The sequence below is a fragment of the Pimephales promelas genome, chromosome 23 (assembly GCF_988280905.1).
Source record: "Pimephales promelas chromosome 23, fPimPro1.hap1.1, whole genome shotgun sequence".
Classification (NCBI taxonomy): Eukaryota; Metazoa; Chordata; class Actinopteri; order Cypriniformes; family Leuciscidae; genus Pimephales; species Pimephales promelas.
Genome location: NC_142791.1, coordinates 26,211,986 through 26,237,232, shown reverse-complemented (window position 1 = coordinate 26,237,232; position 25,247 = coordinate 26,211,986). Strand labels below are relative to the sequence as shown.

The following is a 25,247-nucleotide window of genomic DNA, read 5'->3' as shown; positions in this document are numbered from 1 at the left end:
ATAAAATGACTTTATCTTGCTGGAGTGGAGTTTATTGCCCATACCTTTCACATTCCCTTTATGTAAGATTACAGCATGGAGTCGAGAGAGTACTATTGTTCTTCATGCGCACTGAAATTTAAAACTGTTAAAAGAAAAGGCTCAAAAAACTGTTGCATATAGAATACACTAAGCATTAGTGCTGCACGATTAATCATATCGCAATCGTAATAGCGATCTCAAACCTATGCAATTATATAACGCAAAATGCCGCGATTTTATATGAAATAAACAAATTAGGGCTATTAACGCAGCATGTCTTCTTTTTTGTCATCCTTTGACTAGTGTTACACGATCCTGTTCTTATTCGTGCAAATGCCTTTTCGCATTTTGCACGACAAGAACTGAAAAGCTGCCTGTGAATGCCCTAAATGAGACTCGCAGAAAGACGCGCGCCATAATGCGCATGCACTGACGCGTGCCAGATTACAGTTCTCTTTCGAGCTTGAACGAACAATAACACACACAATTATGCCAAAATGTCGTTTTGTCGAGTATCTTCATAACGTAAGAAAAGTCTTAAGGACGAAAAGAGTTGTGCTATGAGGCGCATGTGAGATCCGCGTCTCGGCAACGGGTGCTCTTAAAGGTCCAGCAGCGAATAAAGCGTTCTGTCAGTCAAGTTAAAAGAATAAAGGGAAATTAGAAAATTACTCACTGATCTTGACTAAAGAACTTTTGTAGCTTTAATAAGGATTATTCTATATATAATTTATAATTCATGCAGCACATACTGTTTGATAACTTTATTCAATTTCTGTATCCTACCTGTTAAGACAGGAAGGGCACAGGTACTGTAAATATGGTTTTTATTATGGGTTTATGTGGGGATTGTTTGAAGTTCACTTAATTTAAAATTTGTTAAAAATTTTTTTTAGCCTAATAATTTTTTTTAAAAAGTTGATAGCTTTCACTGTAATGATGGTTTGGTTGATGGTTTATTGATCATTATAGGTGTTATCAATCATTTAGTTGTTGTCTGTAGTTTGAGTTGAGAAATAAACATTAATACACAGAATGATCACTAATCTGTGTGTGCATTTTACTTTAGAACCAAGCAAGTTGGACTCATGAAACCATTTTATTATATCGGAATCGCATATCACAATTGCAATATTGACCTCAGTAATTGCAATGGCAATATGACATTTTCCCCAAATCGTCCAGCCCTACTAAGCATATTATAGATATAATCCCTTCGCTATGTTCTTTTCAATGTGAAGCATTGCTTGCTGTGACTTGGTGTTGCTTCAAGTGCATCATTCTGCACACGGGATGCGCATGATTGATTATAATACTTTGGGGAGACAAGGCCCCCCCACCGGGGAAATGGGCCTGCCCCCACAGCTTGGAAAAATCCTAGAGGAAACACTGACTGTTTTAAAAATGTAATGGATTTGGGCCCAACGGTGGCACTAAAGGGGTTAATAATAAAATGTATTTTAGAGTTTATTTTCATGCAATTTTAATGTCCTGGGGACAGAAATGTCACCCTTTCGGTGGAATGGCTCTTATATATATATTTCCAACATTGATTCTTTACTCCTGGTTATTGTGAGCAGATTCACCTTGAGTCCACGTGGTTTGCCAGTAAAATCCAGATCCGCTGTCGTGAGTTTGGTTCACAGCCCTGCAGTGAAACAGCTGCACAATCTCCACAGCGCTCAGCACAGCTGCGCAACATAAAAATAGAGTCCAGCACAACAAAACCTATTAGCTTCAGTTCATCGCATTTGACCATCTTATTACATTTAATGTGAGATTTGTCTCATCTGCACCGTTACCTGTTTGTCACGCTCACTCAAAAACAGCAACGACAGACGAACTGGAGTCTCAACACTAAATTCATCAACAGCACAGGACTCGACCATGAAGATGTGAGCTTCTTGTTTATTGTTATCAAGGAGTTCATGTTGGTTAATTGCATCGATGGCCGAACAACACGATCAACCCTATTAGCTTGTGTAAGGCTCACCGTCTGGCACGAGAAGAGATGCTGCTGGGTTAAACATACAGTATATCTTAATGGCAATTACATATGTTTAGTAAGTACATTCTCCTCTACAAGATATTCATGTACAATATACAAGTTTAAAAAATATAGTTTGCATTGAGTTCCACAACCGTTTCGTTCTCTTCACGATGACAAAAATTCACATTAGTTGCTTTGGACCGTAATGCTTTCCGTGGAGCGACTTTTTTTTTGTTTGTTTCAAAAGAAAGAAAAGGAAGATGTTGGTCACTGACACACACACACACACATAAACAGATGTGTGTATTCTTTACATCATTGAGACAAAGCTAAAAAAGAAAAAACAAAAGACCGGAGTCGGACTTCAAAAAAGCAAACAAACAGCAGTATTTTTAAGACACAAACACGCTCACACACTTACAATAAACGCATTACAGGACGGCGGATACATACATGATGCGCTGAGAAAACCAACTCAAAGAGCACCTACTTTTTTAAATGTGTAAGGACTCATCACTCAAGGTGAAGAAAGCGAGAAAGTCAAGGCCAAATAACATGAACACCGGGCCGGAAAGAAGCACTTGCGAAAACGTTAAAATACTGCTGACGTTGAACACAACGAGCAACGTTAGATGGACACGAGTTAAGAGTTAGTGAAGCAAGCAAAGATTAAAGATGTTAAAACTTGAGAAAATGAGAAAATGAAGGCATGTGACCTGGCAAAAAACAAAAACTCATCTACAAGTCAAGTGTGTCCATCATAGATGGCCCGAATAACCCTTGATTATATCCACTGCTCTTTACAAGCTAGACATCATCAGGGTTACAAATGTGCAGTCACTTTTAAAACAGTGATTTGGAAATTAAGTTCATACGGTGTTTTTAAACAGCAAAATACCATTACAAAATCATAAGAAACAGGTTTCGCAGCTGCAGCGTGCCGTTGGCCTGATGCAGAAGAACAATTCAGTAACACAAACAAGCCAGTGACACGGACGTTTTGTACCACGGAAAAGTCCTCGAAATCAGGATGTCTCTCTCCAGGGGGACAAAAAGGCAAACCGAGGGTTTTCCGACCCAAGTTCTCCTGCTGTTCGGAGCAAAGTCTTAAGGACACTGGGCTTAAACTGAAGGCAGAGGACTAGAATCGAGAACTAGTGCTAAGATGGCACAAGTAAAATGAATGAACCGTATTGCGAAGATGAAGAGCATCCCTTTGCTTGGCTGAGAATGGCTTCTCTTCTGTTCCCAATTATCTTAGTAAAGGCGTATGTGATGATAGTGTCCTTTTTCTGTTAGAGTATCACGCTTAATGCTTTCCAGAAAGAGTTCTCGCTTTCTTTACAAAAAAAAAAAGAGCCAGAAAGAGGAAAAAAAATAAATGAATGAGGCAAGAACGTAATAGCGAAAGCTTTTCCCACAAGCGCTAAATGTAGCCTGAATTGATTTCGGAAAAGTCCACACCCAAAAAAACATGATTTTGCAGGGGCTGTTTTGGGTTTATTCAGTATAAGGCTTCATGATGGTCACAGTGGTTTCTTAGTGTGGGGTTAAAAGGCTACGTAGCTGGAAGGAGAAATGAAATTCACTCCATCCGCATGTCTCTGAGCTCGTGTGGACCGGTCTCTGGATTTTTTTTTTCTTCCTTGATTTTTTTTTGTTGTCTCTCTGTTTAGTCATGATCACTTCTCAGGTTTTCAGGAGCGTCTGGCAACAACAAAAGCAATTCCTGTCGGGGAATACAAAAAGACGACGTCACACGTCACGACAAACATTAAAAGCTTATTCAAAGACAGCATAAGATTTAAAAAAAACTAAGCTCTTTGGAAATCGACATTGCAGATAGTTCAAACAACGTTTGAGTACAGTTTTTCAAACAACGTTTGAGTACAGTTCACCCAACTATTTTAACTTGATTACATTTACAAATTCAGACTAGTCTATCCTATGTGTTTATTAGCGAGTTGAGAGTGTGTGTTTTCTAGAAGTCAGTGTTACAGAAGCGAAGCTTGCGTGCATCACGTCTGATGCATATCTTTATCCTCAGAAACGACAAGAGAGAATCTAAAACGCCGTTTCTCCCAGTTCACATGACAACACATAACCGGCGTTTTCAGAAATCTAGGGCTGTAGTCAACCAAAGAAATCCTTAGTCGACCAAAGTCTTGTCCTGCGCAACGATTAGTCGACTAAAAAAAAAACATTTTTTAAACAATTGTCATTGAGCATTTATACAACAACGAAAAAACATCACAAATAAATAAAACTATAATAATAATACAATTCTTTGAAAATTAAGTGATTTTTTAACTGCAAAAAGTGAAGAGCTCTATCCTAGGTCACAATCGCGCACCTGACCACACCACACGCTGCAAAAAATATAACTGCTATCTGCCACATAATGAAAAATCCCAACAAAACCTCTCGTTTATACAGGCTTTATATTCTTCTTTACTTTCAAAGCTATGGGTTAACTTTCGTCCTGACGATCAAGGCGTTTGAAAACAACACACAAAAAACCCAAATAACTTAAATTAACAATCCTAATAATAGGCTGTAGGACTGCGTATAGGTTTATTTTCGTTTTGTTGCATTATTTAGGCTATTTTCAAATGCGTCAAGTGTACAAATAAAAACGAAAACATTAAGAAAACACAATCTGAGTCGGCATGATAAAGCCGTTAAAAGGCTGCTCACGTCTTTTGCGCGCTCAAGTTCGATTTCAAATGTAGGCCCGCGACTTGCGCGCTCATAATGAAGCAACGCGATCGCCTCCCTCCACAGTCTTGTCGTCTTTGTTTTAAAATGCAGCGAGACAAAAGATTTAGATTTCCTGGACATTTTGTCGACTAAAGCCAAAACAAGCAGCGTTCTAACTGAATGAATACAGCCTCCCTTACCGAGCGCGAGCAGCAGCGCAGCCAGCCACAGGTGCGGTTCCCGAGTGTATTATGTGTGTGCGCTAAACTGTGGCGCAGTTACAAAAATAGCCTAAACTAAAGCATTTTTAAAGTTGGGGATAAAACATAGGCTAATTATATTTAGAATACAGTAATAAATAACTGAAGGAATAAATATCAACGTGTAAATCATTGAAAAATTCTTTCTATTGGTAAAAAAAAAATGGTCGACCAATAAGAATGTCAGTCGACCAAGACGGCATCGACCGATTAGTCGACTAAACGACTAAAGTTGACAGGCCTACAGAAATCTCCACTTTTCCACGTTTTCAGTGATAAAAACGGCGTTTTCGTGTAAATGAGAGGGCGAAATGCAGAGAAATATCTTTTCCCATCGTGTAAACGGGGCCTTACAGGCCAGAGCTGAGAACCCCTGCTCTAAACTATGAAAAACAAAACTATGCTCTAAACTATGAAAAAATGTAAATGTTTGAAATAACCAGAAACAGCAGCTAAAGCAACTGTTGAATCTGGGACTGAACACACTGTGACGTGTTGTGGTGAAGAATGAGCCGTCATACCTGTTATTCGAACAGCGCTGGAGTCGGAGTCTCATCTGTGACTCTTCTGCTGTTGCATCAGACCCACATTCTCATAGACTCGAGAGTTGTCGTCCCTCAAACTGTAATAATACATATAAACATCAGATATATGTCTTTATACATCAAGTGTGGCATGAAATCAATGCTGACACCATGTATTGTCTAACTGCATGTTGCTTTTTTAAGATTTGATTTCATAATATTTGGACCATTTTTCATGCACAGGTCACAATTTTGAGATTTTGGGCTATTTTGCTTTCATTTCCAGATTTTTGATCTGGAAATTTAGATAATGAAAATGCATTATCAGCGTATTTAAGTATAACATTTCAGAAAACTTGTAATACACAACATTTATATTAATGCACCCTGATTAAGCAACTGGGGAAATATGGTGATATATCCAAGTTAATCTTTTCCCCTATTACCTGTGGTGTCTTGCCTTAATCACAATGTAATAACTTCCTGTGATATACCCATGTGACGATTATGACGTGCTGCAGTTCATTACATTTTTCCGTTGCGCTATGCTCACTTTTCACGATCCAATCAAAAACGGATGAAGTCACTTCTTATTTTATATCAATTTCACTCAGAAATAGGTCACAATATAAACTCAACAACAACAACAACAAAAGAAATAATTGTCTGTAATGTAATTATATGCCTATGACAGTGCCACAGGGAAACACGAAGGACAGCTGTTTCTCCTTCAGTGCCAAACCATTTGTAACCATTGATGTGTTTAAGAACTTGTAAGTGCCTTGGTGGAAGAGTGGAGTCACATCTCACAGCCAGAGCTGGCAAATCTGCCTCAGTCCATGAAGATGAGATGCACTGTGGCAATAAAGCAGCTGGTTTCTGACTACACAACATACTGATTACTACTTTTAATATTGAGCCCCGCTCTATTCAGGGACTCAATATCCATTTCTGTTCTTCAAATGTCTGTGGAATTTGTTCGGTTTAAGTCTCAGTTGTTGAATCTTCCAATCAAATCAATATTTACACATAAAAATTGGCTAGAAAAAATCATTTGAAAGTAGGATGACGTTTCCTTTTTTTTTTTTTTTTTTTTTTTTGCTGAGTATTTAGTAAAGTCAACAGCCACTACAGCTTGATGTCAAATTTTAAAAAATCTGGTTTTATTTTCTGCTGCTTAAAATTAGAAAATCACATGAAATCAAAATATATCTGAGATGTAGTATAACAGTATAATATACACTATTATTACTAAAGGGGTTATGATTTCACAAGATGTAAAATAAATCTCTAATGTCCCCAGAGTGTGTATGTGTAAGTTTTAGCTCAAAATACCCCTCAGATATTTTTATATAGCATGTTAAAGTTTTTTGAGGGTTAGCAAAAACCATTTTGTATCTGGCCCTTTAAATGCTAATGAGCTGCAGTTCCCGACACAGTGGGCGGAGCTTCAAAAGTGTGTTCAAGAGTGCAGCTCCAATTACCTCAAGCAGACACATGCTAAAATGTCTGTTCTGCCTCTGAGAAGAAGTGACAACATGTAGAACGCAACAGGACGTCTCTGAATGGTTAGTTGATGGATTTATGTTGCAGATGTGGAGTTAACTATCTTCAATTAGCACATTATCTATATCAAGATAATCTATAAATCGCTTATATATGAACTGTTGTGGGATTCACATAGAGTGACTACTACCGCTCTTCCTCTTCTCAACATGGACTGCATGGTGTTCCAGGGGAAGGGGTTTATGTAAATTTTAGGGTTAGTGATGTCACTAACCCGGGAGGAAGCTTTTGTAGTTCCTACCAGCCGTTTGTTGTAGTCCTTAAAAACGATTTCTTTAAAGGCAAAAATCTCCCTTTGCTTTGAACTTTGAGCGTTGTAACTTGAGCGTAGTGTTGTAAACAGCAACATTACACACTAACTAAAGTTAGAAAAGTGAAATCATAATCAACCACCCCTTTTACTAATGATAATAATAATGAGCAATTCTTCCAAATCAGAATTTAGAGTTGGAACAATCACTTAAAGGGATAGTTCGGCCAAAAATGATATTTAACCCATGCATTACTCACCTTCAAGCCGTTCGAGATGAAAATATCTGACTTCCGGCAACGATCGACGTACGTTCGGTACGTTCACAGGTGATGGAAGTCGGCGTACGTAGCGTAGGAACCGTCGTGACGTTTCCTACGCTAACGTCCTACCTCGTACGCCGATACGTCGATCGTTGCCGGAAGTCAGATATTTTCATTTATAAAGTTTTAAATATGTATATTTTTACGACAATACCGCACGGATTACCCTCACAAGGCCTTCGTTTATCCCACTGGAGCCGGATGGATTACTTTTGTGAATGTTGTATGCACATTTTTGGGACTTGAAGGAGCTGGACCCCATTTCTTCACATTATATCCACTGAAGGGTCTAAGACATTTTCTAAAATAACTGAAAATGTGTTCGTCTGAAACAAGATTGACATATGCATCTCGAAACGGCTTGAGGGTGAGTAATGCATGGGTTAAATATCATTTTTGGCCGAACTATCCCTTTAAATTATTCATACAAACCATCATTCATATGTCATTTTCTCTGGTAAGTGGTACACATCTATAAAATCGTGAGGCATTGTGTGAAATGCATGCGTGTTCTCACTCGGCACAGGTTGGCGTCGGTGTGCACGGTGGCAGAGGGCTCTGATCTCCTCCAGTCAGGTCAGAGAGAGAATATTTGATGTTGGTGTACTCTCGTCCTTTAATTTTACTTTTCTGAAAGAGACAAACGAATCAGGCTATTTTGAACACCACTAATCATGCTCAATATCTGTGATGTACACACCTGCTCCTCCTCTATGCGGCGCTGTAGAGTCTCAATATAATGCTGGACGGCCATGTAAATGAATCGATACTGGGCCTCTGTCTGTACCATTCCTGAACGCTGAGATCGCACCAACTGGATAGTCTTTGGCACGTCAATATCACAGTCCACTCCTGCTCAACAGACTTCTGGTTAGAGGCAACTTTAAAAAGATCAATTTGCTACTGTGGCCCAATTTAGGCTGTAGGGCCTAATAATTAACAAAGAGAATCAATAGTAGTGGTCGACCGTTACGCACAGGGAACAACGTTTTTATGCAGTCTTCAAGTGCACACTCACTTCAGAAGATCCCACAGCTGGAGGCTTGCAACGTTTGCGAAATTAAATATTTATTAGACATTCAAAGATTTGTTTAAATGATTGTAAAGCATATTTGCTGAATGCTGACGGTAAATGAGGAGGTATTATAGAGTTTTCCTTTCTATGACTAATAGAAAAGCAAATAGTAAAATACTTTTTATTTACCTTTACATTGGTATATACCAGTGCTCTATCTAATAAGTAAATGTAATAAACCAAGTAAAAGGAGAATGTCAAAATATAAGTCCCTCTTCAAAAACATTGGACAAACATATTCATAGAACCATGTATATTAAATGAAGCAAGTGTGTAGGGTTACATTTAAGTTTTTTAAAGGTGTTTTTTTTTTTTTAAATAATTTTTTTTTTTTTGACAACAGGGGGACTTTTAAAAAATAGCAAATATCGGCCAATATACACTACCGGTCAAGTTTTAGATCAGTAAGATTTTTTATGTTTTTAAAAGAAGTCTCTTCTGCTCACCAAGGCTGCACTTATTTGATAAAAAATAAATAAATAAATAAATAAATAAATAAAAAACAGTAATATTGTGAAATATTATTACAATTTAAAACAGCAGTTTTCTATGTGAATATATAGAGAAGTGTAATTTATTCCTGTGATCAAAGCTGAATTTTCAACACCATTACTGTTGCTGATTACACATCAGTTTTCAGTGTCACATGATCCTTCAGAAATCATTCTAATATGCTGATTTTATGCTCAAAAAACATAAATTATTATTTTCAATGTTGAAAACAGTCGTGTACCATTTTTCCCCCCAAAATTCTATGATGAATAGAAAGTTCAAAAGAACAGCATTTATTTAAAATATAATCTTTCCTAACATTATAAATGTCTTTACTGTAACTTTTGATCAATTTAACTCATCCTTGATTGATAAAAGTATTTTCTAATATCTTTCCCCCAAAAATAAAAAATAAATTCTTTCTGACCCCAAACATTTGAACGGTAGTGATTAATGTTACAAAAGCTTTCCATTTCAGATCAATTCTGTGCTTTTAAACTTTCTATTCATCAAAGAATCCTGAAATAAAAATGTAAAAAACTGTTTTCAACATGGATAATAATCATAAATGTTTCTTGAGCATCATATTATAATAATTTCTGTAGGATCATGTGACATTAAAGACTGGAGTAATGATGCTGTAAATTCAGCTTTGATCACAGGAATAAATTACACTTCACTCTATATTCACATAGAAAACCGCTGTTTTAAATTGTAATAATATTTCACAATATTACTGTTTTTTTTTTGTATTTTTTATCAAACAATTGCAGCCTTGGTGAGCAGTAGAGACTTCTTTTAAAAACATAAAAAATCGTACCGATCTAAAACTTTTGACCGGTAGTGTATATATTTACATATATACAGGTTGTGGCGAAATAACGGTCAACCACTAATTAACAGGTGATCAATCTAGATGTAAGGACTTTACCCTTTTCTCGGATGATGTCTATTAAAATATCAATAACGATAAACGTTCCTGTTCGTCCAATCCCAGCACTGTAGGAGAAACAGAAATGTTTATAACCAACAAACAGACTTGCTTGATGGAGAAAATATTTGGACTGACATTTCTCACTAAATATTGTGATTTAATGAGGTCATTAAAATCCGGTCAGTTTGAAGTGTGTTATTGATCGTGTTCTCATAACCTGCAGTGCACCACGATGGGTCCAGCCCCGTTTATGCCCTCCTGCTTCATTTTGACCTCTTCCAGAAAGTCCAGCACGCCGCCAGGGTCTCCGGGCACGCCGTGGTCTGGCCATGCACGGAAATGGTACTGCCACACTGTACGCTCAGTGTTACCCTACCGTATCAGACAGAACGCAGGTGTTAGAGACAAACTCTTGCGTTTATGGGTCATTTAACCATCTCAGTTTTGCTTCACCTGTCCAACTTTTGACAGCTTCAGCTCTCGCAGGATGTAATCATGTGCTGAGGTTTCCTTAACGTTACGCACACGCATGGCTCCGTACTCCTTCAACGCGGACACGTCAGGCCAATACTTCACACACTTACTCTGTGAAGGAAAACGCAATGCATCTCAGAACAATTCAATTCATTTAATAAGAAATAAAAGCGAAATTGTAAAATGGTTTATCAAATTGCAAAGGCTGAAATTTTCCAAATGAGAATCGTTTATTAAATTAAATTCCAAAGAAATGCAAATGGGAGAGCAAAGTTCCCCAACGCGATCTTCCAGGGGCAGCACAAATGAGCAGATGGTTTAAGACATGCGTTAAATAATGCCGCAAATAAATACCAGTAATTTGACTAACACAAACCTTAGTAAATCACCTTGCGTGTATACTCTCCTCCCATCAATTTTGCGTTAATTCATATGCAATAATGTCAGCTGCAAAAAATAGCCCTGTCCACACCTTTTCAGTGCTAATTGTCTTTAGTGAATCCTGACAGTAGTTTTTGATGGCAAAAAGAGGGTTTGTGCTGGCGCAAGCTGTTAGTAAATCTGGCCCTAAATCTGTAAGAGTTCCATTACAATAGTAATATTGTCTTTTATGTTTTGCAAATATTTTTATTTAGGAATCATAGTAATAAAACTATACATTATCATCATTATTTTGATGTATAATCAAATTGTGCAGCCCTACAAACAGGAACAGTAAACCTGGAGCTCTTTTAAAAATGTATTTTAAACCGCAATAGCAATTTTTATCAAAAAAATATACACACTTGACTCAACCTTTAAACCTCTTGACTTTTAAAAAAATTTTTGCTGATAATTTACTCACCCCCATGTCATCCAAGATGTCCATGTCTTTCTTTTTCAGTCGAAAGGAAATTAAGGTTTTTGATGAAAACATTCCAGGATTTTTCTCCATATAATGGACTTCAATGGGAACCAAACGGTTCAAGGTCCAAAAGACAGTTTCAGTGCAAACTGTTCAAAGGGCTTTAAACGATTCCAGACGACGAATAAGGGACTTATCTAGTGAAATCATCAGCCATTTAAAAAAAATTTTTAAAAAATTTAAGTTTTATAAGCTCAAATGGTCACCTTGCTCTGTTCTGTGATGCGCGTTCGTGACTCTCCTGTTCGAACTCGTTCATCAAAATGAACAAATCTTTTTCCGAGTCAATTTGTTCATTTTGTTCGTTGAATGAACCAAATGATTTGAAAAAAGATTTGTTCGTTGTGATGAACGAGAACAGGAGAGTCACGAACGTGCATCACAGAACAGAGCAAGGCAAGCATTTGTGCCGTTTGGTTCCCATTGAAGTCCATTATATGGAGAAAAATCCTGGAACGTTTTCATCACAAATCTTTTCGACTGAAAAAAGAAAGACGTGGACATCTTGGATGACATGGGGGTGAGTAAATTATCAGCAAGTTTTTTTTAAAAGTGAACTACTCCTTTAACTAACCAAAAATCAGTTCATGAACCTCAATTAAAATGTACTGAGTGTGATGGGTAAATCCCTTGGGAAACAGCTCACCTTTCCCCGTTCCACTTCCTTCGTGGTCATGACGATGACTCGAGAGTTCTCCTGAAACACCATCCTCCAGAAGTCACTGATGGTGTTTTGCAGGCAGCCCTGGGTGGCGATGTAGCTCCTCTTCAACTTTGAATTGTTTGATTTAGTCTCATTATCAGGCTGGCAAACCACAAAAACCATTGAGGCACAAATATTGAATAATTCTGACAAGATTTGAAGGCACCTTTATTACCATGATGATGTTGGCATTGATGTAATCAGAGCCTGGTTCATTTGCATCACCATCGGTCAGCACGACTCGCGTGTGGTCGACTGTGGAGTAAGAGTATTAATATTGTTGGCCCATCAGCATGTGTCATTCTGAGAGTTTCCTGGGATTTGCATGATGATGATGTTCACTTACAGGGAAGAATGTTCTTATATCTGTTCTTGTTTTTGTTTTCTGCCCGTTGACCCTCTTTGCGACTGTAGAGTAGTTTACACTCCTGCTGCTGAAGCGTCTGTGGACACAGAATTAAAAATGATTCCTACAACTCGACTCTTTATAATAAAAGTGTGGGAAACTGTACATTGATTTATCAGTATATCAGATAATTGGTTAATCTGGCACTAAACTGGGTGCTGATTGGCTCTCACCTCAAACTCTTCCCAGAATCCCTGCTTGACCTTATCTGTGGCCTCAGCCAGCTTGCTGAGCTCTCGTACCCGGCTCTCGATCTCTGCTGCATTGATGCGGGTCGTGTTCAGAGGCTGCAGGAAACACAACACTGATTTACTTGTATTATTTGGCTGGTATTAGGAATGTTAAATGTACATTTACACAATTGTTCAAACGTTTTTAAGGGTTTGTCATTTTTGTAAGAAGTTTCTTGTGCTCACAAAGGCTGCATTTATTTGTTAAAAAATACAGTAAAAACTGTAATATTGTGAAATATGATTACAATTTAAAATAACTGTCTTCAATGTGAATATATTTTAAACTGTGATTTATTCCTGTGATCAAAGTTGAATTTTCAGCATCATTCAGGTCACATGATCCTTCAGAAATCATTCTAATATGATGATTTGCTGCTCAAGAAACTTATTGTAGTCTTATTGTTATCAATGTAGAAATTGTTGATTGCTGTCTTTTTTTTCAGGATTCTTTGATGAATAGACATTTCAATAGAACAACATTTATTTGAAATATAATCTTTTGTAGAATTATTAATGTCTTTGCTGTCACTTTTGATGAATAAAAGTGTTCATTTCTTTTAAAAACAATATAATGCTGACCCCGAACTTTTAAACCTCAGTGTATTCATTTAGCAGACTCTTGTGTCTAAAGTGATTTACAAATAAGGAACATCACAAGTAATTTGACAGTTCTCAATAGATCTAAAAATGGACAATCGAACACCTGTTTGAGCTGCAGGACTGTCCCCAGTGTTTCCACCATTGGGTTTTTCTTGTAGTGCTCCACCAGGTCTGTGAGCGAGTCGAATTTCTCCCCACCGCCAACATCATACTTCAGATCATGCTGACAAAATGATAAAAGAAATAATAGCCCACTTACATAACACATCACAGGTAAATAGCCTTTTAATGGACTCGCCGTTGTAAATGAGAATTTGTTCTCAATCGGCCTACCTGGTAAAATAAAGGTTAAATAAAAAATAATAATAATGACAGCGTTTTGGAACTAAATAAACTGTTCAGATTGAAAATGAAGCGTGTAATTTCTGCACTGCTAGTGCATACTAAATGCAATAAGACATTTCAGGCTAAATATATATGTTTATCAGCAATGCTTTAAAGGGATGAATGTAGAAACTAGAGCCAGACCGATATTATCGGCCGATTAGGCATTTTCCATAATATCGGTATCGGCAGTTATAATGGCCGATAAATGAATATTTCAAAAATAAAATAAAAATGGACGAAACACGCTTTAATCATCTCTCCTTGGCCTGTTATATTGAAAATGTATGTTTTACAATTTGCAGTATGATGTTATCTATTGCTAAATTATGGCTCATTATAGACTAGCTAACCACAAAGCTAGCTAATGCCACTATCATCAGTGGAAGACCGCTAACGTTAACATTAATGAGCCTGGAAACCACAATGAACTTTTCGGCCTAAATAAAGTAATTATTTCTGTATTTATAACTAGCATATCTCTAGTTACAGTCCCTGCATTGTAAAATGAAGTTATACTTGTGAGGAGTGAACATTTAGACATAGAGAAAAAGTATCAATTGTATCTTGTGCAGAAAAGTTAGCTTTTCTTTTACACGTGTGTGAAATCCAACAATATTTAATAAAAAAAAAAATCGGAATATCGGATTTTAAAACCCTAAAATATTTGTATATCCTTTATCGGTCGGACTCTAGTAGAAACACCTTCTGCATCTTCAAAGTCAATAAACAAGAAAAAATATTTGTTTAAATCTACACTATTTGAGCTCACTAATCGACTAGTTGGATGTTGAACACTCTAATAAAAAAATTAATTAAAAAAACATAGTAAGCCTGCAAGTCATGCATCTGAAGTTTACCTGGCAGCGTATCATGACGTGGGTGACCTTGGGTTTGCCGTCGCTAGTGTCCGTCTTGTCATCTCCGGTCCGTACGGAGAGCACAAAATCTCCCGGGTGACTCTGACTTTCTCTCACCAGGAAACTTCCGTTCTTGCCCTTCTCTGTCAACAACTTCTCTGCCTCACGACCAGAAAGATGACCGTGAAACCACCTGAACAAAAAACAAGATAACTTCAGAGGACGGTATTCAGGTTCAGACGCCAATAAAAAACGCCCCCCGTTGTCATGGAAGGACAGACAGATAATGAGCTATGCATGTGCTCACCTCTCAGAAGTGGGATCGGCACAGTTGAGCGGGTATTTCAGCTCAATGACGTCCCCGTTTTTCTCTTTCAGCTGTCCGTGATGTTCCATGTAATACTGCACCAGCTCAGCCAGGGTGGCAAACTTCTCTCCACCGTACAGGTCATAATAGTCTCCCGTGTTTTGGATCTTAATGTGGGTGACGGCGCCATTTCGTCTAGTGAAGAGAAGAGCTTCAATTCAGTTTATGCTAATACACTACAAAATGTTTTGTAATTTTAACAGAAAAAGACTGTAAAAATGCTACAGTTGGAGCTGCACGTCACGATTCTGGTTAAATTGACAATCGCAGGTTTTTTTTTTTTGTTTCAAACAGAGATGATGATTCTCCCACGACTCTAAACAGACAACTAAACAAAACAATAAATGTTAATTGCCTTAGTCTATTTTAAAATGTTCAATCAACCTGATTTCATTATTTTTAAAAACAGTTTTATGAATGATTCAATGACTCACTCATAAATACTTAAAGGGTTAGTTCGGTATTTTACACTTAAAGCCCTGTTTTAAGATCATTTCTGATCAAATAGAACGATTAATATTGAAATTTGGACAAATGCTAACCTAAACCTAAAATTCTCGGGACAGCAGCATTTGTCCAAATTTTAATCTTAACCGTTCTATTTGATCAGAAACGACGATCTTAAAACAGGGCTTTAAGTGTAAAATAACCAAACCAACCATTTAAAAAATGCTGATTCATCCAGTAATGAAACAAGTGAAAGCATATCTTGAATGAATGATTCAATGACAAATATATTTTAGCAGTCACTTGTCGTTCGTTATTTGAAACTTTCAAAAGGTAATTTGCTCTATTTTCAGACATCAGTTTTTCTGTGATAATATAAATATTTGTAACACAGAAATATCAAAACTGTGTGGTTGCAAAGAGTGAAGCTGTTTTATACCTGAAATGTACATGCTAACTGCTCTATGTCCTAATGTGATTTTGTCAAAGGTTTAAAAGACGCAGCTGAATCGTTGTCATTTAATAATGAGATTAAGTGGGTGTGTGAATCAAGATCGCAAAATTTGAACAATTAATTGCGCAACTCTGGCTACAATAAAAAGCTGTTAAAGGAGTAGTTCACTTTAAAAAAAACTTTTGCTGATAATTTACTCATGTCATGCAAGATGTCCATGTCTTTCTTTCTTCAGTCGAAAAGAAATTACGATTTTGATGAAAACATTCCAGGATTTTCTCCATATAATGGACTTCATTGGGAACCAAACGGTTCAAGGTCCAAATGAGAGTTTCAGTGCAGCTTCAAAGGGCTTTAAACGACACCAGACGATGAATAAGGGTCTTATCTAGCGAAACGATCGTTCATTTTAAAAATAAATAAATAAAGTTTAAGTTTTAAGCACAAATGCTCGCCTTGCTCTGTTCTGTGATGCACGTTCGTGACTCTCCTGTTCAAACTGAACAATGAACAAATCTTTTTTTGAGTTATTTGGTTAATTCAACGAACAAAATGAACGAAATGAATCGGAAAAAAATGTGCTCAATTTGATGAACGATTTCGAACAGAACAAAGCAAGGCGAGCATTTGTGCTTATAAAACATAAATTTTGCTATTTATAATTTAAATGACCGATCGTTTCGCTTGATAAGACCCTTATTCATCATCTGGAATCGTTTAAAGCCCTTTGAAGCTGCACTGAAACTCTCATTTGGACCTTGAACCATTTGGACCCCATTGAAGTCCATTATATGGAGAAAAACGCTGAATCTTTTCATTAAAAACCTTAATTTCTTTTCGACTGAAGAAAGAAAGACATGGACATCTTGGATGACATGGGGGTGAGTAAATTATCAGCAGAAGTTTTTTTAAAAGTGAACTACTCCTTTAATTGATTAACTGCAATGTAACAATGCATAATGTGCAATTTTGTTAAAAACACTGTCAAATGTATGTTTTCTTTAAAGTATAAAGTATGATTAGCATATGAAATAAGTGGTAAAAGCAGATTTTAGAAATTCAATATTGACATATATCACTGAAATACAGTGTACGGCCATCCTGCAAGGTCAGCATTTTTTTACAGTGTTTTTCTGTCAAGCACAGCTGCCGTTTTTAACGTTAAATTTACGTTTTTTTAACTTTTCAAATATACAGGATATTTTACAGTCTAGTCAAGGGTATAATATATTTTCCAATTCTTAACACTTAATGTTGGTTTGTGCGTCACCTCTCACCTGACGGAAAGCGTAAAGTCTCCAGGGTTGCTTTTGCTGGGACGGGCCAAGAAACTGCCGTCCACACCACGCGTGAGTAGAAGGTTCTCCGCCTCCACTCCAGTGATGTTGGGGTGGAACCACCTACCAACAGAAACACAACACTGTCCGTCACGACATGAAAGTGTGATTTTGGCCAATAACGCTTCTGACAACAAGCAGTTACTGTTGCTCAGGAAACATGAAAGTACAAGCAGAAATGCCAGTGCATGAAATGTCATATGAAAAGGATAATTCACAATCAGAATCCAGTCCACTGATGCACAAAGAAGTGTGCAGCTCAACCATAAAACCATTTTAACATTAATTATACAGAATATCGGATCAGAATAGTATAACATATCCTGCAGGAACTTTTGCCGTCTTATCATTTCAAACTATATAAACTTAATTAGGGCTGTCAAACGATTAATCGCATCCAAAATAAAAGTTTATGTTTGCATAATATATGTGGGTGCACTGTGTATAATTATTTTGTATACTGTATATATATAAATACACAAACATGCATGTATATTTAAGAAAATAATATTATTTATATATAAAATATTTATATTTATTTATAATATAATTTATATATAAATCTATATACAGTATATACATGAAATGTTTCCTCAATATATACAAGCATGTGTGTATTTAGATATATAAATAATTATACACAGTGCACCCACATATATTATGGAAACACAAACTTTTATTTTGGATGCGATTAATCGTTTGACAGACCTAAACTTAAAGTCAAATTTATTGTTGAAATGTGTGAATTCAGTATGTTTTTTAAATATGCAAGACTTTTTGTTCCTAATGCAATGAGTTTCAGTCAGATTTTACTTAAGTGCCCTAATAAGGTCACCACAGCGTGTATTTATTTTTGCTTACAGGCTGAATAAGGCAAGCATCTATTACATTATTTTGGTCACACTTTAGACTAGGGTCCAAATCTCACTGTTAACTATTAACTACAACCTTTGCATCAAACTCCTAATTACTGCTTATTAATAGTTAGTAAGGTCGTTATTATAAGTACTAATAAACATTCAATAATATCCTAGAGATATCCATGATAAAAAAGCAACTAGTTAATAGTGAGAATTGTACCCTAAACTAAAGTGTTACCGTTCTCTCTATCTATGATATCACAATAAAACAATATTAACACAAGAAGGGCAAATACATAAACGACAATAAAGCAAAATAATGGCAAATGACGTTATTCACATCACACTACTGTCAAGCCATCCTTCAAAACACAGCGTCACGTGACGACCCTGTTGGTCATCCCTGGACAAATCTACACTGTGACCTGTCAATCATCATCGACAGATATGAAATATGACCATTGCGCAAACTTTTATCGTCCTAAAATCAGTTAATTCAAAGTAATTCCTCATTAGACTGACTCTTTCACACTCAAAACATGTCCAGTCTCGCCCTGTTGGGTTTAAATCACTACACTGTCTGACATTTAAACGCGTTTATTTCGCACTTTTGACATTTAAAACTCTTTAAACAAACATTAATTTGATTTATCGTAAAGATAAGGTGCCGACAGTGACAATAAATGCAAAATAAACGAGAAAATTAGGTTTGTTTTTGCTTGTTTCTAACCTTCGGGATGTCATCTCTCCCTCAGTCTGGTTACTGTATTTTCACTCAGTTTCCGGGTAAAAACTCCGCTTAAATCGACAGCCCCGTGTTCAGCGCCTCATACGGCAGCAGGTCCCGCTCGGTTTGGGTTCGGACAGACGGACATGAGTGAATAAAATGACGAGAAAGAGGGTCCAAGAGCGCTAGGCCGCGGCGGCGGAGAGAGTTTTCTGGAGTCGATTGGAAAAACGTCACCAAAGCTGCGACACACACACAGCGCGCGACGCGCCGCACTGACGCGCCCTCTAGAGGCGGAACTCTATACCAACAGCTCAACAAATGCATTATACATATTTTTACATCGTCATGATTTTAGGTTAAAAATTAACCATATGAATGTATAAGTGTATTTTTGATTCTCTAACTGGCCAGCATAAAAAGTTCAAATGTTTTGAACAATAAACATCATTAAAAACAAATACTGACACTGCAAAATATTACGTAACTAATATAATGTTAAAAAAAAATGATTCGCTGAGTTGCATTATAGTAATTATTTTTTAAATAAATAAATATAGTATCGTCATGTTGAATTAAAACAATTACAAAATAATGGACAATGCTCCCGTTTCTCTTTTTTCAAAACGCGAACCACGTCCGTTGTTTTAGCCATTTTGTCCCACCGGGCGGCCCGTCTAAAGCTTGACGTGGCATCATCAGTAGCGCAGCTAGCGCTTGTCAGTCTCCGCCTTTATCGATCCCGTGCGGCGTAAAGTCTCTTTTATGGGTTTTATCCTCCATTAATACACCGCACCAAACATGTTTACGTTCTCGGAACTTGTCGTGCTCCTCTGCGCGCTTTCTTACACGGCGAGCGGCTATTTTGTGAGCATAGACGCGCACGCGGAGGAGTGTTTCTATGAGCGCGTGAACTCGGGCACGAAGATGGGCCTGATGTTTGAGGTCGCCGAGGGAGGATTTCTGGACATCGACGTGGAGGTGGGCATTAAAATACACTTATAATATCATTAAATGCCATTATAAAGATATGTTAGACCATAAACAGGATCTATAGGATGTTTGCAGGTGTCAGTGTATGCTCTCACCAGATGGTAGATGAAGCCGGAAGTTAATTGCTGGTTGAGAGTGATTATTAGTGCTTTGATACTGGATAATGTATTTTCTAAACAAAATTTAGACGTGTCAAAGTGAAAGTAACCTGGTTTTGTTTTTAATGAAATTAATATTTTGGTATTACCGTAGTGTTTTGGTTCTGGTATCATGGTAGTTTTGTTAGCACTGCTTGTACTAGGTATTATAGCAATGTCATCGATAAATCGGCCACCATATCGATATCGGCCGATATATGTTAATTTTTAATGTTATCATTATCAGTCCAATAAGAAAATATGTCAGATATCTTAAAGCCAGTATTGTATTTCCTTCAGCTGAGACACTTCAGATGCATCATGATGGTTTTGAATTGCTTGAAATGTGACTGTACAATATATCGGTTATCGGCTTTCAAATGTAAATAATTATTGGCATCGTCCATAAGTTTAATGTCAGTACATTGTTTTTCAGGCAGAAGCTGATGTATTGACAGTGACTGTGCTTCTTGAATGCCCAACACAACTCTGATGTGGAGCGCCTGTAGTGTTCCTGTTAAAGTTGAGATTTATTTAATGTATTGTTTGTTTGTTTGTAACAGATAACCGGTCCAGACGGGAAGCAGATCTATAAAGGAGACCGCGAGTCCAGTGGGAAGTATTCTGTAGCCGCCCATATGGATGGCACCTACAAGTTCTGCTTCAGCAACAAGATGTCCACCATGACCCCGAAGATTGTGATGTTCACCATCGACATCGGCGAGGCGCCCAAAGGACAGGACATGGAGACAGAGGGTGAGCGGAGAAACTGACACAGGCTTTTCTGGGAAGTTTGTCTTTTGCAACATATGGCAGGGTTTCCACGGTCACGGAAAACCTGGGAATATCGGGGAGCTTTCAGGGAACTGGAAAAAGTCATTCTGCAATGAATTTAACATTTTCTGTGTAGTTTTAAAATATTGAATTGGCTAAAATGTTTAATATTTCATACAGTAGTGGCCAAAAGTGATAGGAAAATAAACGTTTTCACCTTTTACTCAAATAATATAAAAAATTATTATTATTTTTTTTTTTTAAATTTCTTAAATTTTTTTAGCATATTGTGTAGTTTAAAGTCGATTTGTTTTATTTATGATAACGCAATGAAACATGACAAATTGTGCCGACATAATTTTTGGCCAGGCTGTCAAACAAAGAATTATGAATGTGCAAAAACAACAAAATATTGATAACTGATTGTTGTAGTCAATGTATGCAAATGCAATGTATGTTTTTCTATTATCCACAGCAAATAAAACCTGTAGCTGTACTTTTTGCCTCTTTTGCCAAATAATTTTGTCAGATAAAAACCTTAAAAATGTTTAGTGTTTCGTAGTCTCATATTAAAAATATGTATATAGATTGTTTAATTAAACTTGTACCGTCATTAAAAAACAAATATCTCCTCTTCACGTCACTCTTGGTCGCTACTAAATGTTATTTTAATTGTAATTATTTGAAATAAAAATAACGGTAACACTTTACAATGAGGTTAATGCATTAGCTAATAATGAGCAAAACATTTGTTCCAGTGTTTATTAATCTTTGTTAGTTAATAAAAGTATAGGGGGAGGTCATAAGGGAATATGTTTGTTTCTGTTCAATAAAAGAAACCATTAAAATTCTGTTCACACTTAAATCAAATCTGCTTAACACCACACAAAATGTTGATATTTATAGTTGTATATGTGATATAGTTTGTATACATTACCTCAAATTTCCAATTAATTCCTGTTAAGTTTCCAACCAAGAATATTTCCAAAATTCTCCAGCTTAAAGGGATACTCCACTTTTTTTGGAAATAGGCTCATTTTACAACTCCCCCAGAGTTAAACAGTTGAGTTTTACCGTTTTCAAATCCATTCAGCCGATTTTCTGATATTTAGAAGAATGTCAGTAACCAGACAGTTTCTGGTCCCATGGGAAAGTGGAGTATTCCTTTAACATCCCAAGGAAAGTTTCTGCCCCTTTGGAACCCTAGTAACAGATACAACTTTTGGTTTTAGTAGTGTATTAGAAAATGTGTTCAAATTAACTAGGATTATAAATGCTTTACTTATTCATACTAACTAATGCATTTATTTAAAGCGTTAACAAATTAAATTATTTTAAAACAATTGTTTAATAATAAAGAAATAAATCTGTCTTTAAAAAAGAAAGAAAAAAGAAATGTTTTTATCTCTAACGTGACTTTGTTCCCTCTCCAGGAGGTGGTGACAGCTGGGATGGTAGGAATAGACTGGATAATAGATTTTTAACATCGGTTGAGCTTTAAACTTCAATCTAACAGTTAATCTTGCACCCGTGTGTATATAAAGTACATTCACTGACTTATGTGCTCGTAAAGATGCTGTATAACAGCGAAGAGTGAGCTGTGGCTTTTGTGTTGAAGATATAACATGAATGGTTTTAATGTGTTTTATCATAGAAGAGGTTTATTTGAATTATTAATTGTAGACCGCTTTGGTCTTATGCTATGTATATATGAAGAGTGTTTTATTTATTAATGCACCAGAAACTAAAGCTGTTTATGACCCGTCAACTCTTGCATGTGTAATATAGAGGTTATATGATTATGAACTTCAATATTGCAGTTGGTGTGCTGTATTGTTGCACGCTGCATACGCCGCAATGTGTTTGTTGATCAAATCACTGTGAGTAAATCCCTATGCGTTTATTTCCAGCTCATCAGAATAAGCTGGAGGAGATGATCAACGAGCTGGCGGTCGCCATGACAGCGGTCAAACATGAGCAGGAATACATGGAGGTCCGAGAGAGAATACACCGTGCAAGTAAGACATCCACACTGATCATGTGATCAACCAGCCTTCGTGTGTGCTAGTATATTAACATAATTAGGAGAATTGTTTGTGTCTGTCTGTTTTAAACAAATGAATGGAATGATTTTTGAAAGTTCAAAAGATCATTCTATCATCACCCCGGGAAAAAATTGGCTTTCAAATTATTATTATTTTGAAATATGAAAACAGCAGCAATATGCATGTGTAGCCCTCAAACCGTATTCACTTTATAGCCCTTAATCCTGTAATTGTGGACAAATGTGGGCACAGAGGACTCCTAATTTTTTTTTCTTATAAATGTTATATCACTGTCTTCGATAAAGTTTTGTCTATCCATTAATGGTGTTTTTGTTTATTTTGGGGGTATTTTTGAATTAATTTCCTTCAAAAAGTACCATATTTTCTATGTAAATTATCTTTATTTTTATGTTTTATTTAAAAAAAAAATTTTTAACTACATTAAAACATCATTCCAATAAGTTCTTAGAGCTAAAACCTAAAGATGAAGTGACTTTGCTGTCTTATTTTGGCTTTTTTTTAGAATGCTCTAAATTACAGTTTTCCCATTCATTTCTATGAGTGCCCTTTTTTAACCTAAATACAAGATTAAGGAGTTTTTTTCACCCACTTAACATTGTAGAATTGAGTCCAGGAGGCAAACTTAGGAAAAGTAGCCAAGTCTTGTACCGCTCAGATCAAGGGAAGTATTTTTTTTTAAATAAATCAAAACTATTTTTCCGACATTTGTCCAGGCTCCAGAATACGGTTTTAGGGTTAAATGGCCTTTGAATTTATTTATTTTTTTGTGACCCCAAAAAATATGCATGATTAAATATCCTTTAAATTATTATTATTTATATTTTGAAATATGAATTCAGAAGAAATATGCATGGCATTTATGTGGCATTTAAATCCGTATTAGTATTATTACAGAAAGTAGCAGAAATATGTACGTTAAAACAGGCTTTGAATTTTTTTTTTTTACATTGCCCTGACATGAACCCAGCCGAAATATGCATCTTTAATTGGCCTTTGAGTAATTATAATTTGCTTTCTCAACCTTGAAACGTTAAGCTTGCCTCTGACTGTGTGTTTGTGTCTCTGTCCTCCAGTCAATGACAACACGAACAGCAGGGTGGTGCTCTGGTCCTTCTTCGAGGCTCTGGTGCTGGTGGCCATGACCCTCGGACAGATTTACTACCTGAAGAGATTCTTTGAAGTGCGGAGAGTCGTATGAAAACCCTCAACATAAACACATTGAGTCCGTGATTTACCAGTTTCTCGAATTGGACGTCCAATTCAACAGAGATCAGAAGAACTTGGTTGTTCGCTAGTCCACCAGTCATTTTGTTTTTATTTGCCCCAGTTGTGTAGATCTCTTCATTTGTTTGTTTTGGTAAAGGGTGCAAGTTCGGTTATGAATTGTTAATTAATTGATTTTGTTTTAGCCCAACTTGTGTAATTTTATTTGGAACAGGCATCTTTTATTTAATTTTTTGCTTGGTGTTTTTTCTCCAGTACTGTTACAGCAGCACATTACTACAAGAATGAAGTAAAGGTGATGTTATGGTGTTGCCCCAATGAAAGAACTTGCTTTTGGATTGTATGAAATAGCATGATTATGCTATAACAAAGCCATTGTTGTGAGAGAATGGGAAGTCAGTAGTCACTGACGTAAATCAAGACGAATGTCACGGCAAACACATTTCATGCCATATTCACAGCTCATTATCACATTTAGTTATGCCAACAACCTCCATGGCACATATTTAAACCTGATGCTGGTAAAGTGGTAAAAATGACTGCTTGCAGATTTTCTGGTGTATTTTTAAATGTTTAGGCAGGGTAGGCCCAATTTCTTTTTCTTCTCTCTATCTTCAGTTTCTTCATGGGGGGGGGGGGGTACTTTATGTAGTTTTGTACTGTTTTTGTTGTCTTAACCACCTCTTATAAATAAAATGCAAATTTATTTGGCTAAGACTACTGGGAAACTGATGATAAAACTGTAAACTTCTGAAGTTCAATGAATATGTATGTCAAATATGAATTTGATTTAATAAACCTGAAACATGTTCTTAAAATGTCTCTTTTATAACCCCATTGAACAATGTGGGATGTGTGCCAAATTCTCTAACCGGGATGAAAGTCCTGAAAATGATCACATTAATGACACCACAGGTGAATGGGACTTTTTCTTCCCTTTATAGATATCCTCGCAAATTTCTAACAGATTAATCTTCAAATTAAGAGAAATACTTTTTGTATTACACTTTGTCTAAAAAATAAAATAAAATATGCAAATGAGGCAATATCTCATTAAATCTACATATTATAAAATATAAAAGCTACATATTTTCTGAGGAGTTCACAATGACCATGATTATAAGGTCATAGATGAGAGTAAGCATTCTGATTTAATACAAAG

General features: G+C 36.4%; 2 protein-coding genes across 4 annotated transcripts; one reads left to right on the top strand and one right to left on the bottom strand.

The window, feature by feature from the left end:
* Positions 1 to 1,909: 1,909 nt before the first annotated feature.
* Positions 1,910 to 19,132, bottom strand: ptpn11a (protein tyrosine phosphatase non-receptor type 11a). Of its 3 annotated transcripts, none has more exons than XM_039675934.2 (16): positions 18,895 to 19,132; positions 17,245 to 17,367; positions 15,007 to 15,201; positions 14,700 to 14,892; positions 13,559 to 13,678; positions 12,796 to 12,909; positions 12,563 to 12,659; positions 12,383 to 12,471; positions 12,160 to 12,285; positions 10,589 to 10,720; positions 10,353 to 10,507; positions 10,133 to 10,200; positions 8,335 to 8,486; positions 8,152 to 8,264; positions 5,493 to 5,593; positions 1,910 to 3,740 (listed from the first exon to the last, which is right to left on the bottom strand). In XM_039675934.2, exons 1-15 carry the CDS (start codon positions 18,906 to 18,908, stop codon positions 5,524 to 5,526), a joined length of 1,761 nt encoding a protein of 586 aa, XP_039531868.1. In that variant the 5' UTR covers positions 18,909 to 19,132; the 3' UTR covers positions 1,910 to 3,740; positions 5,493 to 5,523. The 3 variants fall into 3 exon arrangements, with proteins under 3 accessions (XP_039531868.1, XP_039531867.1, XP_039531869.1); XM_039675933.2 differs by having other exon boundaries at positions 12,160 to 12,318; positions 12,392 to 12,471; XM_039675935.2 differs by having other exon boundaries at positions 12,392 to 12,471.
* Positions 19,133 to 19,573: 441 nt separating this feature from the next.
* Positions 19,574 to 24,903, top strand: tmed2 (transmembrane p24 trafficking protein 2). Its single transcript, XM_039677713.2, has 4 exons — positions 19,574 to 19,872; positions 20,585 to 20,777; positions 22,706 to 22,813; positions 23,935 to 24,903. Exons 1-4 carry the CDS (start codon positions 19,693 to 19,695, stop codon positions 24,057 to 24,059), a joined length of 606 nt encoding a protein of 201 aa, XP_039533647.1. The 5' UTR covers positions 19,574 to 19,692; the 3' UTR covers positions 24,060 to 24,903.
* Positions 24,904 to 25,247: the final 344 nt, after the last annotated feature.

Coding starts and splice junctions, on each gene's coding strand:
- tmed2 (XM_039677713.2), top strand. CDS start 19,693: ATGTTTACGTTCTCGGAACTTGTCGTGCTCCTCTGCGCGCTTTCTTAC. Junction 20,778..22,705: donor ACAGGACATGGAGACAGAGG/GTGAGCGGAGAA, acceptor GTTTATTTCCAG/CTCATCAGAATAAGCTGGAG. Junction 22,814..23,934: donor AGAGAGAATACACCGTGCAA/GTAAGACATCCA, acceptor TCTGTCCTCCAG/TCAATGACAACACGAACAGC.
- ptpn11a (XM_039675933.2), bottom strand. Junction 14,893..15,006: donor GCCGATCCCACTTCTGAGAG/GTGAGCACATGC, acceptor TTTTTTGTTCAG/GTGGTTTCACGGTCATCTTT. Junction 10,508..10,588: donor AGCTGTCAAAAGTTGGACAG/GTGAAGCAAAAC, acceptor CTGATACGGTAG/GGTAACACTGAGCGTACAGT.